This window comes from Lasioglossum baleicum, chromosome 2 (genome assembly GCF_051020765.1).
Source record: "Lasioglossum baleicum chromosome 2, iyLasBale1, whole genome shotgun sequence".
In the NCBI taxonomy this organism is placed as follows: domain Eukaryota; kingdom Metazoa; phylum Arthropoda; class Insecta; order Hymenoptera; family Halictidae; genus Lasioglossum; species Lasioglossum baleicum.
Genome location: NC_134930.1, coordinates 14,651,691 through 14,665,548, shown reverse-complemented (window position 1 = coordinate 14,665,548; position 13,858 = coordinate 14,651,691). Strand labels below are relative to the sequence as shown.

General features: G+C 40.8%; 1 protein-coding gene across 2 annotated transcripts in view; it reads right to left on the bottom strand.

The window, feature by feature from the left end:
- The window catches only part of LOC143221692 (uncharacterized), a 148,525-nt gene that overhangs the window by 55,721 nt on the left and 78,946 nt on the right, over positions 1 to 13,858 (bottom strand). Inside the window, exons 3-4 of one of the 2 annotated variants that reach the window (XM_076447130.1) lie at positions 3,590 to 3,766; positions 630 to 2,764 (exon numbers count right to left, since the gene is read on the bottom strand). In XM_076447130.1, the coding sequence (XP_076303245.1) occupies positions 2,571 to 2,764; positions 3,590 to 3,766 (371 nt within the window). In that variant the 3' untranslated portion in view covers positions 630 to 2,570. Of the gene's footprint in view, positions 1 to 629; positions 2,765 to 3,589; positions 3,767 to 13,858 lie in introns of those variants that run through there. The other variant, XM_076447131.1, reaches the window with a different exon arrangement.

Genomic DNA, 13,858 nt, shown 5'->3' with positions numbered 1-13,858 from the left:
AATTACGTCTGTACTGCATAACTGAACTATACGAGTAATAATGATAGAACGATGACGATAATGACGATTGCAGAACGATAGCGATGACGACCATGATTGTAAAACGATGGTTGCTGTAATCTGATGATGATTACAGAACGACGTCCGTACTGTATAACTGAACTGTACTAGTGATAATTGTAGAACGATGACACTGCAGATGACGATAACGATGATGACGATGACAGTGATTGCATGATCGATGATGCTAATAGTGATCGTAAAGTAATACTAAGATTAAATTTACCTGAACAATGAGACGATTAGAATTCATCTGGCTACACAACTAAAGAGGTGTCGTCTCGAGAATTGACAGAGAAAGATAACGGTGACACGGCCGATCTCTCCTAATTATCGTTCCGTGACGGACAGGGACGACGAAGCGTTTCGTCGTTACCCCGTTACCCCGTTTTCCCATATGATTTATGAGGCCTGCGCGGGGACACACGGTCGCTGAAATATACGGGAAATTTTATGGGGTGCCGAGAGCCGTGCCCGGGACACAGCTGCGCGGCTCCGCGGCTCCGCGGCACCGAAGCGACTTTACATCATTCTCGGACAAGCGAGCTGCGAGCATGAGCGATTGCGACTATCAAAAATGGCTAATATGCCTACGGTGCCGCCAAGAATCAGTCATCCGACTACCAGGCTGCCAACCTGAGAACCGAGAGACTTTATACCTTACCTATGGGGTCTTCTCTCGAGAGAAACGCTATATCCACCGACGCTGTCGTCTCGTTTAGAATTTTATGGCTGAGCAGTATCACTCTGGTTTCAACTAGGGATGGGATCAAGTACCTTGGAAACAGGTTCGAACTTTGATTGATTGAATTCGAACTCTCTATAAGTACTTCGAAAAACAGAAACAGTACTCCTAAGTATACTCGAACCTATGCCAGACAGTTTCGAACCTTCTACAAGTGCTTTGGTAAACGGAAATAATACTTGCAAAATCTTGGTCGAACAGATTCGAAACTTTTATGAATATCGTACAGGAATTTCTCCGATTTTTCGAATCATTATTTTTCTACCTTTAAAATCAATTATGTTGTCTTCCAATGCATAATTTAATTCAACATGTATAACTATAATTTCATAATCTATCCGGAAATATTATTCATGAAATAGTTACGAATTTAATAAAGAAAGTGTTTAAAACCCACTATGCAGTTCTGATTTCCAAGATTCGATTCCTTTATAAGTAGACTGCGGATCTTAATGCAAAATAAAAATTTTCTACCTCTGAATTGCAACAAACCGGAGTGATATAGAAAGTTATTTTCTTTTGTAATATCTTTAACAGGCTGGAAATAATACAACAATATTTTTAAATTGATCTAATGTCCTTACTGTTTTCAGTTATACCTACACATTTTTCTCATAAATGCATAAAATCCGCGGTCTACTTACAAGTATCTTTTCGGAACTTGTACGTACTCATTCCGAGGTTCGATATCAGTTTGTATAAAATGAATACTTTTCATATATAATCATTGAAACATTATTGCTTTTAAGTAGTAATCGAAACCTATGAAATGGAACTTGGTTATTGAAATTGACTCGGATTCGTGAGTACATATTGAACTTGATCCCATCCCTAGTTTCAACCGAGCAACCACAGTCATGAGGAGCAAACATGAACCGATGTAACCATTTTCTCAGAGCATTGGTGCTCACGTGTTTATCAAGACTGGATCTCGAAACACATAAATAATAATTTACTGTAAAAATGGTTTCGTCAGTTCTAGTTCACTGTACCTACATATACACTGTTCCAAATGTAAGTCTGCGTTTAATGCAGACACCTACAATATTAACCCGCATACGTTCCTCGATGTGACAATCACTCATTTACGTGTTCTGCATTTTATAAATTGATTGACTTCTTTGTGCCTATGTTATGAGATGTATTTCTTGAAAACGTGACGTTATTAATGAAACACAATTTGTTGATTTAACACCGGTCGTAATGACCGGTTCCAGGTTTTTTATTTTACAATTAGAAAAATAATAAAACAGATTTCATAAGAAACGATTGTATAGATATCTTTAGTAGTGCAAGTATTACAATAGGAGGAACATTTTTATAAGGGAACATGTACCAGTAACTTTTAAGGTTCGGTAGGTTTAGTGTTAAAGTGTAAAACAAAAGTGGATGGAATATTATCCGAGGCTCTTTTATGCAACTATTTCTGAGGAGCGTACAAAGGTTAATTGCAGGTCACTGTCACTCTCTGGTCTCAATTGAGAAGCTACATTCACCGCGCGAATTGAACTAATCTTTCAAATGTGGACACCTGTTAGCCATTTTTCTTTAGGCTCGACGTCACCGGAAGCGATTCAGATGTTTCCGGGCGAGACAACCGGTAATTAAAAGCCTGGTCTCGCGTCGGTGTCTGGACACGGGCCAATTTTTCGGATAATTCGAAGAATTTCGGAGGTCCAATAAAACGGCGCGCGCGCTACCGGTTGCAAGTGACGGGCCCGATGTACTTTCTGCCCTCGTATCGGATTCCGATCGTTCATTCGCATTACGCAGAACTTTTTGCACGCTTACGGACGAACGGCTCTCTCCAATTTTTCACGGAAGCCATTTGAATACGAAGATTTGTAATTTCCATTTTCAAGGGAGACCACTCGATCAATCTGGAATCGGCTAGCCTGATCTGCGAGCTGTTCGATTGTCCGCCGGGAACTGGACAGCTTCGACGAACGGCTTCCGATCCTTCAAATTATCCGCATTACGTTATCATCCTTATTATTCCGTAATTCAGTGGTTCGAGTACCGAGAGTAATGTTGCGAAATTACTCGTACATTATTAACAGTACGAGGAAACATATCAAAAGTGCAACAAATAATTCACTTTTTAGTATTTTCCGAAGCATTATTAATTACAGATTTTTTGTTTAAATTGGATAAGGAGTCTTGTCTGAATTTTAAGAGTAAAATCATTTATGTGCAATGGAAGAATTGTATGTTTATTGTTACCACGCTTATGTTAACTTGCCGTGTTGTTGTTGTATACGTCAGATCTTGTAATTGAATGTTAAACCTCTTCACATACTACAATCTTGCTGAAATTTGGTTTACAACCTTGCTTCCGATGACAATAAAAGTAGAAAATAAAATGAAATCATGACATTAATGACTATAAAAATAAAAGCGTGAATATTTGAGTGAAAAGTATTCCGACAGTAATTTTATAACGGAGGAAATTCTGAACTAATTGCTTAAAATATTGGGGAAAAACATTATTGATCATTTAACTGGATTCGGTATTTTATGGAGAACCAGGAAAAAAATCATTTTCTCCTTTTTAGTGCATTTTAATATAATCCTGGTTTTTAAAAAGTCTTTTTTATATATTTTATTAGAATGAACAGTCTCGTTTTTTTCGTAGATCCTACAGTTTTCGTTTTCTTGGATCGAGGCTGTAGTGAAAAATTCCATTGCATTTATCATAGTTGTATGGTTAAGTGATCAAGTGAGGGTGTGCAGTGACTTTCCAGTAGTTTGATGTACGAATAGCAACGAAGCTCGTGTACGTACCTTGACTACCGTGTCTTGATGACTGTGTCTTAATGCGTTGAGGCCGAAATGGATGGAAAAGTGGTATCGACTGCTCGGAATTGAGAAATTGATGCGGCCGATCAAACTGGATTGGCGAACCATAAAGGATCCCTGAAACACTCGTGTCTGCCCTCCGAAGCTCTCTTCGTTGCTCACCTGTAAATGCGATGCGGGAGATTAACGAACACAATGGAACGTTTGATGGGTATTGAAGTGAACATACAACGATGTATTAGTCGTTCCCTCGGGGATCTACAAACCGGTAACATGAAACGATCGATTTAACAATTCCCTGTCGAGGATTTTCGCCGTGCCGACAGAAGCCTCGCGGAAAACTTGCTTCTTTGTTCTCCGACGCTCAATTTCGAAAACGTTCATCTCTCTACGGTAGACATCGTATAGGTATCGACGCACCAAATATTTAACGAACTCGTTACATGGTCTAACAAGAAAATACTAGACATCCGAAGGGCGAAAGAGAGAACCGTAAGAAGGAGAGCTCGTTTTCTTCGTAGGCCAGGGCGTGATACCATTGTGGCGAGGTTGGGTCCGGTGAAAGATCAACTTAATCGTCCCCGGGGGAGCGGTTCGACCGACATGGAACATTAAGTGCACTCACAAAGAAACCAGATATTTCGAACGACTTCGCGGGCGGGCTTAAGAATCGTCTTCCCGATAATGTTCTTCGGTAGCGTGGCGCTCGGCCAAATAGATCGCGCACTGTGTCGCAATCGGCTCTAATGAAATCTCGAAAAACTACGGTGAAATTTCATTGAATTTATATGACCAAGACGGTCCATGAATGGCTTCAAACAACCGTGCACCGACGTTTCCAAAATGTTTTGTAGTCGTAGGATGTAGTGCTGGACACATTTTCCTCGATTGGGGCAAAAACGTCTAGACAAAGGACAAGCTTCGAAGCTACATCAGGAAGAGCTTCGAGACACCAGGAAGAAAGGTTGGTGGGGGAAGCAAGCGTTTGAACAAACGTGGGGACAATGGTTGAGCCCGGTGGAGCTCCAAATAAGAAAAATGGTCAATCAAATACCAAAAATATTTGAAAACTTCTATTTCATCGTATTGCATCCCCACTATCTGATCGTTCTATTATTCGAACAGAAGTTTCATAAGGATTTTCATAAGTCCTCGTTAGAAGCTAGTTTAATAGCTGTGCCAAAACTTGTCCTCGCAACAATAGGTACGAACAATAGGTTCCTTCCTGCGTAAATTAATTGTATTAAACGTTAAGTAATATCGTAGACTTAATACTTGCTGACACTTGATCGAATTTGCACGGTAGATGATATTGCAAGTTTAATGCTGGCTAATTCCGGGTCGCATAATTTTTGCCGGGATCGAACGGGACACAGACCATTGTTCGCGTACATTCTGCGGACGTAGGACGTAGGTGGAGGTTCGGGAGGAATAGGTAGGGGCTCAGACGTTCCTGTGGGATCGTGTAACAAGCCTGGTTCCATAAAACGATCGATGTAATCGGTCCCGCTGGACAGAGGAGCCGACCTAAGGTTGCGGCGCGGCGGCGCGGCGCACCTTCAGAACGAGCGAGGTAAGCCGAAAGATTCGCTGGCTCCGAGAATAGACGCCATCGGTTTTCACGGGTACCACCCCTCTCTCGCGCTCCCCGGATGCCACTTTCCTTGAAATATCACCGTGACTAGACGCAAATTCGCGCACCATAAATAACAATCGTGCGGAATTCCTACGACGTCATTGCCCGTTTCACGCTCTCCGGCAGCATCCCAAACCCTTGGCCGGGTTCGTTGCCAGAAATCCCAGAACCTGGTCAACGCAGTCTGAATCGGGGGTCGAGAATGAAACTGTTCACGTCCTTCCATTCGGTTATTAAATAACTGCAATTTTCGCGACCGCTGTCTTCTCTGTTTCCAGAAAACTGCCTTAAAACTAAAACACAGTGTGTCTTGCGAAGACCCTTGTTCCGTTCAACTGGAATCGAATTCTATTTCTGTTTAACACTTCGTGTGCCAATCAGTCAACCTCAAAAATTCCATGAAAAGTAATTTATGGAATATATTTATTTTTTGTACTGCTGTGCATACGCAAAAGATTGCTGATCTCTCATTTCTGTTTAATTAAATGTATCAAGACATTGAATATATTTTTTAATAGTGTATGAATTATTATACAGGGTGAATAAAAATATTGATTATACGCAAAAATGTTTGAGATGAAAGTTGTTCAGTACCGAGGGGTACATCATGTGGTGGGATTTTTTTCCCGATAGACACTCCAAGGTGAGGAGAAGGTCACCTACTTTTTGTATCATGAATCGATTGACTATCGAATTGTAAGTAAAAATGTATTGACCTCCATATGTCCTAAATCTAATACTTAACGAGATATTATCGAAACAATTTTCTTTCTTCTTTGGATAATATCTCGTTAGCTATTAGGTTTAGCACATATGAAGGTCAACACTTTCATAATCAAAATTTCCATTCCATTTAAAAAAAGAAAGTCGAGCCTCACCTCACCTTGGAGTGTCCATCGGTAAAAATAAAAGCCCTATCGCATGATGTCCCTCTCGGTACTGAACAACTTCCATCAGAAAGATTTTTGGACATATTCGTCTGTAACGCTTTATAATGTCCCCCCTGTATTATTTTGTAAATTCAATGAGGTTGCATTAAATTAAACGCTTGCTTCCCCCACTAACTTCTCTTCTGTGCAGCGCCCGCCTTCCAGGCGTTTAGTGGAAGGGGACAGTGTGCGCTACAGTCGGGACGGTTTTGCGTCAATCGAGGCAAATGTGCCCAGCACTGAAATAAGCATTGGAAAATTAAGACGTGTTGTAATATTTTCTTCATCAACATCAATATTAACCCTTAGCAGTCGAATCTCCGAAGCGCCACTAAAAATTGATGTACCATTATTGAAAATATTGTTTGCGTTACTAGATATGTCGGTATCTATTCAATTACTAAACATTTAGGTATTGTATGAGGTATTATATCAATTTCATATCCACCAAATTTAAAATACCGTAATGAATGGATATATATTTTAGGAAATGTTCAATTTTCGAATTAAAATAGCACCAAATGCAAAGAGTGTAACGTTACTACGTTACAAGTGGATTCCCATTGACATTCCTGTTAAAAAAAAGGAATGTCAGTTCGACAACAAGCTCCGAACGAGAAACCTCGCCTTGTCCGATCGAATGAAACTATCCGCGTGCTGCGGTTGCGACTTTTCCATAAAGTCCGTGATTGGTTGACGCGTGACTCGTAACGACAGTTGCACCGCGCCGTTGCACCCAGCATTATTGGTTAATAAACGCGATGCGTCGCGGTTCTTAATGTATAAAAGGTTGCACATGGAAACGACATTGTTTATGAAATGACCCCATATCGCGTTCTCATCTCTGACCGTTTCACGACCCGTCGTATACCGTTTATCGCCGGATTCCCCAGGTTTTCCGCGTTTTCGCTTTTCGGTGGGAGGGATCGTTCGGTCTGATATGCCCGTGAAAGTATGAAAGTGCAACGGTGAGCCTTATACCGGGTGTTCGTGAAAACTATCCACTTTTGATGTTTCGTAAAACCCATTCGTTATCATCTTTAAGAATTCTCATTCTAATATCTATTTCAAGGAATCAATTTATCTGTTATACAATCATAGATTGAAAAATTTGTTGAGAATATAATTCGTGAACAACCTGGGCCTAATTTTTTAAATGTTCTAGGCTTCCAAAAAATTAAAAAAAATTCTGGAGTACCAATTGGAGTTCCTACTCTAATATATAATCGTTGAAAAGTGAAATGTTTACAGCATTAATGGGAAAAAAGAAATATTGGTAAGAAAGAAATTCCAGAGTGAAATTTCGCTCCGGACATAAACAATCCAGCTTGTTTACGTTGGCTTTTGGTTTGCGTTGGTTCCGAGAGATTATTTTTCGAATTTGCTCGTAACAATTTTCGTACACCCTGTATGTTCCATAAGCCGTAACCCGTAACCCGTGGCAAGTTTCGGTCTGACCGTATAGGGCCGAGGCGATGCATGGTTCTACACCGTAAGTTTCGCTCTTGCGGAACTTTATTCCGGGGTATATCGCCGGTAAACTTGCCTCGACTATCGTAGAATCCGTCCCGGGGCCGCGTAATTCTTTCGCCTCGTGCTTACGAGGGAATACCGGAGCGACTGGGGCCAGTTTTGACCCGGCATCGCAGATTTCTCGTCTAACATCTCATCGTTCGACGACTAGCTTTAATTACACTGTCCAACAGCAATTTTGCGTTTGTAAAAGTAAAATTGGTAGACAATAACAGTTGTTTGTTCCATCAATCTCGAGAGATTTTTGAGAAATTTAATTTTGAATACAAGACTTTTAATTGTAGGAATTTTTTCTGCTTCAGAAAGGTTCTGTAAAGACATCTTCGAGGCAGCCATTCTATTATCATATTAGCTACTTCCTTAATTTTCTGTTTAACTACTAATGATATAATGAACACAATGTAATTAAATTCTTTTAATCACTCCATTCTTTCAAATTTCACCGAGATACTCGTATTTGTGATAATTGCATAAAAAGTCGCAGCGTAATTTTACAGTGTCTCGCATAAAAGAGATAAAGCATTCCTCGATGGTATTGCATTCCAAAGTACATATTTGTTCTTCATTCCTAATTAGTCTGCAATCAACGTGTTTTAATAACGTCACTTTGATATTAAATGGCATGGCGTAATCAAATCTTAATCTTAAGCGTAATCAAAGAGAAGCATGTTTGAAGTATCTGATAATCGAGAAAATTCTCTTGCTTTTTACAGTGTACATAAAAGTGGTCGAGTTTATTATTTAAATGACCTCATTCATTAAAATATCAGCCTTCACGTTCGATTACGAACTTTTTCACGTGGAAGAGGCAGCTAAAAATTACAAAATTAATTAGTAGGCAGACTCTTATATGTAAGTTTTCATCTCATTCTCTTTATTTATTTCTGTGTTATGTATTTCTTATTTTAATTTCAATAAGCAAGAATTAAGGAAACAATATTCTCAAATGTATATAACGTCTTCACAATTTTGTACTTTACTTATTTCTAAATTTTGTTGAAATGAAATGAATATAATGTAACAATACGAACTACACAATGTACACAATACGCTGGACTTTCTTAATTTACACACAATCGTATCGGCAGTTAATGATTTCTTTCATTCAGCTGAACTTAGCTCTTCGCTGTATGCATTTTGCGGAAAGATTTGCAGTCTAACCGTGACAGGGGGTGGACAGGCTGTGGGAAAATCGCGGGAAGCAATGGGGAAAATGGGGAACGACGATGACAGCTCGATACACGACGAGATCCGTAGTCGTTAATAAACAGTGAGACCCGGTGTCGGCTGGTAGTCAGCATATTTCTTTCATCGAGCTGTATTTACGCACATCGGGTGGTCTCCCCCGGTTTTCCGGTGGGTGTTTCGTCTGCTCCTATGATTAATGTACCGTCCCATGGCGCTAATCGATTCCGAGTAATTTTCCTCGACTCCGTTTCCTCCGCTCGACCCGGAAGAAACAGTGAGGCCTCGGACGAGGAATATGTGTGCTCCAGAGGGGAACGTTCTTTCTAGCTAAAATTCATGAAAATAATATTCGCTGAAATCTCCGAGGCGATTCTACGATGCGTGTCGATGAGCCCGAGCCGATTTCAGAATTCCAGAATTTACGACGGAGAGAACATTCCCGTTCGTTTCGCTCGCGGAGAAATGGGTTAGCCTTCCAACGGCTTCGCTGGCTTCTGTAGAATTTATCAACGGCTCAATGCCTATCGATCGTTTCGAAAAATTTGCGAGAATCCGCGGGAGATTTTGACTTTGATTTGGTATGACAAATTCTTCAACCGTATTTATTAACCGTGTATCGACCGGAAATCTATTGATAGACTCCTTAGAGGTTCCTGAACTTCTAATGATAAGTTAACAATTTTTTCAGTCCAAGGTCCATTGAAGGTCATGCTCAAGGGCATCCAGTGAAATCTGTGTGAAGTGAGTTTGTGCGGCTGGAGTTGTCCGTGAGAATCGTTACGGCGCAGGATCGTCGCAAAGGAGCAATCCTGGAAGGATGCGGAACGCGCGATCGCTTCCGGTTTCTTGGGAGACCGCCGAGTGGCCTCGTTCGTCCATTCCTACGGGAACCGATGAATTTCGATTATTTCTATGAAATATTCAGGTGGCGCGGCGCGACGGGGGCCGTGCTCTCCCGAACCCAGACGAAATTTCCTCAGCGCGGCAGTTCGCCGCGTATTCGCATTCATTATCGAGCCAAGTCCCGAGTTAACGATCAATTAAGCGATCACGAGTAATAGGGAATGCCAGGCACGTAGTAATGGCCGCGCGAGCGAGGATCTCCGCTCGAAGGAGAGCCAGTCTCGAACCGTCGTTCCCAGCCTTTGTACTCGAAACCATCCATTATTCGGGAGCCGCATCGATGCTACGCAGCGGGAAAGTCGATTGCTCTCGTCTCCGCGAATCCGCCATCCTGTTTCGTCCCAATCCGACGGGCTTGCTCCAACGTCCGCATTAGATCGGACACGCGGTTCAACCTCCGCTTGCGTTGGCATCCGTTGTTAACACTTCCTCTTTCTTTTCTAGTTTCTCCACTTCGAAAAAATTGATATCTAGTGCGATTTTTATTCACCTCAGACAACATCTACAAAGACCACTGAAAATAACATTTTATTTGATTCCACTTTCTTAAAATTCATCTACAAAAATTGCAAATTGCATCCCAAAATCGACCCAAGCCTAGCCTTCCTAGAGTTAATACAAAGGCTACTAAAAATAACGTTTTATATTCGATTCTACTCGCTTAAAAATCATCTACAAAAATTTAATAGTATTAACTGTAGGATGGCTGGACTTGAATCCCACTTTGGGATGCAATTTGCAATTTTTGTAGATGAATTTGAAAAAAGTGGAACCAAATAAAATGTTATTTTCTGTAGCCTTTGTAGATCTGACACGAATAAAAATCGCACTAAATTCCGAGTTTCAATTTTTGTCGGAGTTTGGCATTAACTTAATAGAGTGTCTGGCGAAACGCAATGGTGTTCGATGCATTGTTCCTTAAGCGGTAAATAATTTCATGGTGCGAACCGACAGTAAAGCAGAAATCGGAACGCGCGGCACGCGTCGCATATTTTTTATCGTTTCGACCACGCGATCGGAAACACGTGGCGCAACTTCATTATTATTAATTGCGCCCGTGCAAGCGCAACTCCCATGAAGCACGAAAGTTGCCCGCCAAACATAAACCTGCGGAAACGTCTCTCGCACCGCGGGGCCGGCCCCATTGAACCTCCTAGTCGATGAACACGCATTATAATGAGCGGGGGCCGCGGATCTTTATGCGGCCACGGTATGCGGAGAATTTGAAGATACGAGGAGACGCGCATATCAACGCAAAGTAATAGCAGTTTTTGTAGCTTCGCCCAACGAAATTTTATGGTAAACGCATGGAAATTCTCCCTTGTTCTGATTTTTACGGTGGGCGCCGTGAAAATGGGAATTCGCGTAAAACAATATTCATTTGTTAGGACGTCATCGTCAATTCTTTGGATGAAGCGCCGATTATGAACAAATATTTGTCATTTCATACTGTTCGAGCATGGGTACAAAAAATTATAAGGACAATCCATACATGTGTCTAAAATAGAATATTGTGGAGAACACAAATATTCACGATGGCATTACACTAGCTTTTAATTATGTGTATATTGTATAAAGCGATACCGGATTAATTTGTTTGAGAATTATAATTATCACATCCGCAATGGACTGCATACAACATATCGAATTAATTAATTAATTCGTTAACATTGTACTATTCAATTATAATTGAACTCCGAATCTTATACATTTACAGAAAAAATGAACAGGTAAAATACAAAACAGTAACCAAATTGTTAATAGAAAGACATCTTTAGTCATGAATCTTGCATCGATAGAAGAAATTCTATGAGAAAGGTGTCTGTGGGAAAAATGGAATCTGGCGGAGTGTGCGAGAGGTGGCAGGCCGTTCAAGTCGATAAACAAAGGGTGGATCGATCGATTATCGTCGGGGGTGCGATAGTTATCGAAGATAGAGGATAGAGGCGTGCGCGGGTCGTTTCTTTCGGTAGCGGGTATCGCGATCGCGTCCAAAGAGGAAATGCCTCGCAATATCGAGTCGAGTGTTCACCTTATTTCAATCAGATCGTATCTATGCAAATACATCGGCGGTACAGCCTGACCTGACCTGAGACACCAGTATCCGATAAGCACTGCAACTGCATCCGATTTGAAATGGAAATCAATACCGAAACAAGCCTCGTATCGACCCGTTCCGGCTCGGTTTCCCTTCCGGCTCGAACATTCATCACTTTACTTTGGTATTGTAATAGATTTCCCGAATCCGAGCATACCTCGGAACGAGTGCTAATCCCGGCTTTGCATAACCAAGATTATGAAACAATACGACCCGGTCCCGCAGGATCGATTCTACCCTCGAGCACCCACGAGCGCCATCTTCTTTTTCATTTACCTTTTCGATCATCGACTCTCTCTCCGTTTCTCTTCCTCTTTCGTTCTCGATCGGAACGTTTAATTGAACGGACAAATATTTTTTTCAAGCAAACGCAATCACGCTATGTATTTCCCCGGCTGCGCGCACGCTTACAATTTTTCAGATGAACGAAATCTGATTTACGCAACATGGCGTCCGACCCTCTTTAATCATGATGCTGCGCTGCGTTTTAAACAGTGTAGTTTGACTAAAAGCGAAACTCGAAATTTTTAGCACAAAGGTTTTACAATCAAATTTAGCATTACAAATTTTTCACAATTCTCTTTAGTTATACAGTCAAACCTGTTTTGTAGGGTCTCTATCTATCGCACAAAAACACTTTTGGCTGTACTGTCTAATATCCTAACTTTCATGATAGAGTATTGTCGAATTGAAGCTCCATTTGTTTTTTCAATTTTGTCCAAGTGAGACTCTATTATTTTTGTCTAACTTAAAAATATCGTGTATCAACCAACTCAATGGTGCAGGCGTGCCACCGTAATTACAACGACTACAAAAGAGAAAGTGTTTTTACGCTTCTATAGAAATTATAATCGAGTTCTTCCTAAATTCACTTTTGTCGGAAATGCATAAAGACCGCAGTCTATCGATTTCAATTAAATGATCCCGTTTCGCATACAATGCAGTTTAACATAAACACAGTGCAAAGGATCTGGTTCCAGTATAATCTCCGGTAAGTCTTATAATTTTTGTCGAGGGGTGTGCTTATCAATTGTCGGCAATTCGAGTTCGCTTTTCGCGGTGCCGGCGCAGAGCGGAAGCTGAGCCGCCCCCGTGTGGCAACATTTGCATAATCCGGGCCATTTGTCCTGAAAGTTTAATTGTGTTCCTTCGGTAGTTGGATCGCGTGCCGATACCAACGCGAAATAACTCACGATCACGGTAAACACTTTTCCATCGACTGCTATGCGCGAGTAATTGGGTTGCAAACACAATATTTGGCGTGTCTTGTTTGCCAACTTATTACGAGAAATATCGATTTCCCTCGACAACGGCGAACACAGCCGGAGCAACACGAAGCAACACGGTGCAACGCGGCCCACCGTGCGACAGGCTACCGTTAACGCGTCCGTGCGTAACAATTTCCTTTACAGTGTCGCGCCGCTCGATTTCCTTGCAAATTTAGGCGATTCTCGTTAGATCCTACCCCATCGGACACTATTTTCTCCAAAACCACGCATGAACGATACTCTTCGATGAACATTCATTCTTCATTATCTCGTGTATGATCATTTTTGTTGAAAATGTACGGAAGAACGTTTACACAGATTTCAATCAGGTCTTCAATCAGCACTATCGAATATTTAAATATTTAAAGAAACAAGAATTATTGCTTCTTTTCCTCTTCTTAATTATTATTATTATTAATTATTAATAAAATGTCAAATACAAAATTGAGGAGACAAGGATTCAAGGACACTGTTATAGTATATTTATGTTATGCTGTGTACATTTATAGTTATGTTATATTTTCGACTTTTTAATGTCATTAAAAGAAAAATATAATTTTATTTAACGTCGATCTCTTACAACAGATCTGAATTTTTATTTTGAATAAAATCGATGATCATCCTCTTTGTAGCAACCTCTGTAACCTCCCTGTGTCGACATATCGATGACCTTGGTTACTACTTTTATACGTAGAATAT